This window comes from Octodon degus, unplaced genomic scaffold, assembly GCF_000260255.1.
Source record: "Octodon degus isolate 3935 unplaced genomic scaffold, OctDeg1.0 scaffold00223, whole genome shotgun sequence".
NCBI lineage: Eukaryota > Metazoa > Chordata > Mammalia > Rodentia > Octodontidae > Octodon > Octodon degus.
In genome coordinates, this window is record NW_004524799.1 from 263,475 (window position 1) to 268,381 (window position 4,907).

Consider the following 4,907-nt stretch of genomic DNA (forward strand, 5'->3'; position numbering starts at 1 on the left):
CTAAAATATTGGGTTTTGATAATTTTTACCACAAAGAGATAGGAGGAAGATCTGTTCAGGAGGAAGATCTGTTTACACAGACTTGACCATTACAAAATGTAGGGCCGGCCAGATAGCTTAGCAGACTAAAGCACCTGCAGGGACCAGGGTTTGATCCCTAGTGTGCTGTGCTGGCCCTGCCACCAGTACATGCTAAAACAGCGATTAAGACTGGATGTACTGGCATTCACCCTGTAATCCCAGCAATTATGAGGCTAAAAACAGGAGGATCACTACAAGTCCGATCCGTGTAAGGGGACAAGAGGTGGGTAGAGAGAGATTGGAGAGGGAAAGGAAAAGAAAAAAGAATTGAGATGCAGTATGTATATGTACCAAGGCCCCACAAGTAATGTAATCATTATGTACTGTATACATGTATTAATAAAAAATAAAAATTGAAAACATAAAAAAAAACAAAGATTTTACCAACCCTAGGACATGGGCAGTGGGCTACTTCCCAGCCCAGGCAGTCAGCTCCAAAGCCTGGACCTTCTGGTCATACCATGGGCCCCTAGAAGTGCCATTTTCTACTCCTGCCCTCTTTTCTTCCCTTCCACCCCACCCTCACCCCAGTCGCACCCCACACTTCACACACTCCAGCTGCCAATAGCTGCTCCTTCTTTCCCCGTCCCATGCCCCAACATGCTCTGCTCAGGCCTCTGTCACCACCTCAGGGTCTCCCCCTCCCCTTGTCTTCTCCTCCCCTCCCCCCTCTTCCTGCTCACTGTCCCTTCCACCTCCCAGAGTCTCTCCCCACACTTGGAGCCTCTCTCAATTCTGAGGTCTCCCCCAGCAGGGGATCCTACTAGTGCTCAGTACCTATTCCCTCTCCCGGGTCTCTCCCATGTTCTCTAGGGCCTGTCCAGCCCCCTGCTGCGCTGCCCCTCGCAGCGACTCCTGGACCGCGTGGTCCGGCGCTACGCTGAAGTGGCCGACGCAGGCAGCATCTTCATGGACCACTTCACAGACCGGGACAAGTTGCGTCTGCTCTACACGCTGGCTGTCAACACGCACCCCATCCTCCTACAGGTACGGAGGGCTTGCAAGCCCATCAAGCTGCGGGCTCTAGGGGATTTCCAGGGGCGGGCCCTAGGTCGATCTCTATTCCCCTCTCTACTGTGAACGTTGGGGCCACGGGCTTGTCCTGGTATCTTACAGCACTCAATATTTGTCTGTTGATTTCTGCAATGTGAAAACACTATGGCTATTGCTGAGGAAAGAGGGGTGGGAGCAAAAGGTTGGGAATGTGGTAGGAGGGAACCATAGCCACCTGTCCTGCTTTTAAAAACATATTTTTATTAGTGTATGTCTGCCGAGCATAATTCGGTTTGTCTTGGGGAATTGGTGCTTTTGCATCTGAACCTTTTTTCCTTCTGTCCCCTCCCGTGCACTCCCTCCCATGTTCCCCATTCCCAGATCACCTTCCCATCTCCACCAAGTCTACCTCCCTGTTCTCTATCATCTATCTTTTGTTCTTTAGATTATGTATCTCACTTTGTGTTTCTCATATAAGAGAAACCATGCAGCATTTAACCTTCTGAACATCTGATGTATTTTGCTTGTCATCATGGTCTCAAGATGCATTTATCATCTTAAAAATGACTTGACTTTATCCTTATTTAGGGCTGAGTAGTACTCCACTGTACATAAATACTGCATGTTCTTTACCCACTCATCTGTTAGTGAACATATAGGCTGCTTCCAAGATTTAGCTATCATCAATTGTGCTGCTATAAACATGGATGGGCTTGCATCACTGTAATATGATGTCTTTACCTCTTCTGGGAACATACTAGAACAGGACTAGCTGGCTCCAATTGACTTTCTTATTTTCATTTCTGTGGGATCTCCATACTGATTTCCACACTGGCTGTACCAGTTTAGACTCCCACCAACAGTGAAGAAAGGTTCACCTTCACTCCTGGAAGTAGTAGAAGGCCTTTGTGCAGGAAGGCAACTTTGACCAGTGCCTGAAAGATCAGTTCTTAGCAAGCTCAAGAGATGAGGATGTAGTCAAAGAAAGATTTGCACGGAGATGAGCCCTGCAGCTGCACTTGGAAAGGAGAAAAATAATGAGAACGAACCTAAGTGTCCATCAGTAGGTGAATGGTCAGATCAATGAAGGCCTGGGGATGCAGGCATGGTGGTTCTGTCTTCATGCAACTTCCACTCTATTCAACAAATAAATGTCTGTATAAGGTGAGAGCCCCATCCTCCTGGCCCCAAGGTTCAGTACACACAGATCACATAATGGACACCAAGAAAACTATGGAGTAGGAGAAAGACACAGGAAACAAAAAAGAGAGAAAGGAGAGACAGAAAGAGAAGAGACAGAATGAGAGAGAAAAGGCTGCAGAGAGACTATGAAGAAGCCATCAAAGAACATAAAAATTGGCCCAAGGGATGGCGGCTGAGTGCATAACCAATGACAACCCTCATTTATTGAGTATCGGCTGTGTATCAGGTAGTGTATTCAATGCCTGATATCATTATGCCAGTTAATGCTCACAACAAGCCCTGGAAATACTATTGTCTCCTTTTCTAAAGGTTCAGTGGGGCTCAGAGATATGAAATGACTTGGCTAATGTCACTCAGACAGTGCCATGATGGATCCAAGCCTGAGGTATACATGTACGTCCTGCCTGGCAAGAGTGGCATTTGCTATACTAGCAACAGAGAAGGAATTGCTCTTTGTGCTGCACTCAGAGAGGTCTTTGTACAGTTCTAACTTCAGTTGAGAGCAGCTGGCCACAGCTACAGCCCATGAGAGTGATGCCATAAGAAGAAGGGGCTTGGATAATACACTCAATTACTTGATCCTGGGCTCCACCAACAAAGGGCACAGTGTAGAGCTGTTTTCACATCTGTATGTTTATTTATTTGTTTATTTATTTTTGTAGTGCTGAGGGTTGAACATGCACCTTTGCTCTGTGCTTCATCCCAGCCTGTTCAGTTGATTGACCGACTTACTAATTGGGTGATTGACTGACTGATTTTAGTTTATTTATTTTTAATTTATTTTACTTTTTCATGATTTTATTGATAAACAAATAGTAATGAGACAGTTTCAAATCAAATTGGTAGGACAGTTTCGATAACTAACACATTGCATACATTCCTCCCAGTGGTTAATTGCTCTATAAGATGCGGACATGATATCCTATTTACAAACACCATTAGAACAAATCCCTCTATTCATTAAGAGAATGTAACTATATATCTATCCTAACAATTCAACACACAGATACAAAACGGACATTCATCCATATCCCCTTTTATTGTTTAGTTCTCTTATTTGAATATTACAGGTGTGTAAACTCAGCAAAATATTCTAAAAGAGTCCAGTAGCCCGTAATAGTATTCGATCTTTCCCTTGACTGGCAATGTCAGAAAATGTTGACCTGAGTCCTCTACAGCACAACATAACAGCATGGTTTTACTTCTTGTATTTCGTTTTTATACTTTTCTGCTGGATAGTTAAGACCAAGGTAAAGCAGGAACTATGCAACAAAAGTTGTAGCTTTTGGGTCTGATAAGGTCAGAGAAATCCCCTCAGGATTTATCCTGAGATCCTATACTTCAGATTGTAGAACCTTTGTCACTGTCAGCCATGTGGATGAGTCACGGCCATTGCTTGGCCAATGTGCTCTCTGCGAAAGCCAGAAAGAATGTTTTCTTTCCATGTGACTCTCCTTAGGCAGACTCTACATCATTGATCACCTTCCTCTTTGGCCCAAAATCTCCTTGATCAGAAAATTTGGAACACTGCCGAACTATATGATGTAACAATACAAGTTCTCATATGTCCTGAGTCTTAATTGAACATGGAAAGCTAGGGCCAAAATGGTAGCTCTCCTTGAAGCCCTCCCTTTTCTCTAATTTGGTCTGCAAATGTAGGTTGTTAACCATCCAGAAGACAAGCTTATTGTTATTAACATACAACTCAGGTTGTTAAGCTTAACCTCACTGTCTGTCTGAATATCAAACATCTTAGACATTACATGGAACAGGTATTTTTCATCAAGTATTGATATGTTGAAATTTAAGTCCCTACAGAATATGACAATAAAAATTTAAAAATTAGAATATACCTTAAAAATAGGCATAAAGAATTATATGCTTCTTATGTTTACACATAAGTCAAAAAACTAACCATATACAACCTTGAACCAGGACAGTCCCACAATATTCCTTTTCCTGTCTCTTGCTTTCATTCACCACCTTCTTTTTTTGAACAAGCATCTACCCAAGAGACAGCATGGCAGCAACTGTCATGTCATGACAAGCAGCCCGTATTCAGAAGAACAGAATGACAGGCACTCCAAACATGAAACTACTATTGCAGATTACCATCCACAGTGCAGTTGCTTAGTTCACAGGTATCAGTATATATAGTTAGTCAGGTTGAGAATCTTTCCAATTAACTGCTAGATTCAAAAACCTTCTGGAGATTCTCAAGATCATTGCCTTGCCCATCTTCTACATACAACTGTAGGGCTTTACTTATTCACGTTTCCTAGCTCTTCTCCTGTCCCTCTCTTGATTAGTTAATCCTCAAGATGCTGCTTTCCTTTTACTTCTACTATACATTTCTATTTGTATTTCTTCTTTTGAGTTCTTATATTAAGCAAAATATATGATATTTACACATGTGTGTCTGGTTTATTTCACTTATGAGTATATGTTCAAGCAGCATCCACTTCAATATAAAGGCTTCAAGTTTATCATTAATAGCTGAATAATACTCCATTGTATAAAATTACCACATATTCTTCAACCATTCCTCAGGTGATGGGCATCTTGGTTGTTTCCAAGATTTGGCTATCACAAATTGTGCTGCTATAAACATAGGCACACATACATTAATA

General features: G+C 42.5%; 1 protein-coding gene across 1 annotated transcript in view; it reads left to right on the forward strand.

Annotated features, from left to right (window-relative positions):
* The window catches only part of CUNHXorf36 (chromosome unknown CXorf36 homolog), a 74,377-nt gene that overhangs the window by 50,816 nt on the left and 18,654 nt on the right, over nucleotides 1-4,907 (forward strand). The window contains exon 3 of the mRNA XM_004645302.2: nucleotides 895-1,068. Coding sequence (XP_004645359.1) covers nucleotides 895-1,068 — 174 coding nt within the window. The remainder of the gene's footprint in view (nucleotides 1-894; nucleotides 1,069-4,907) is intronic.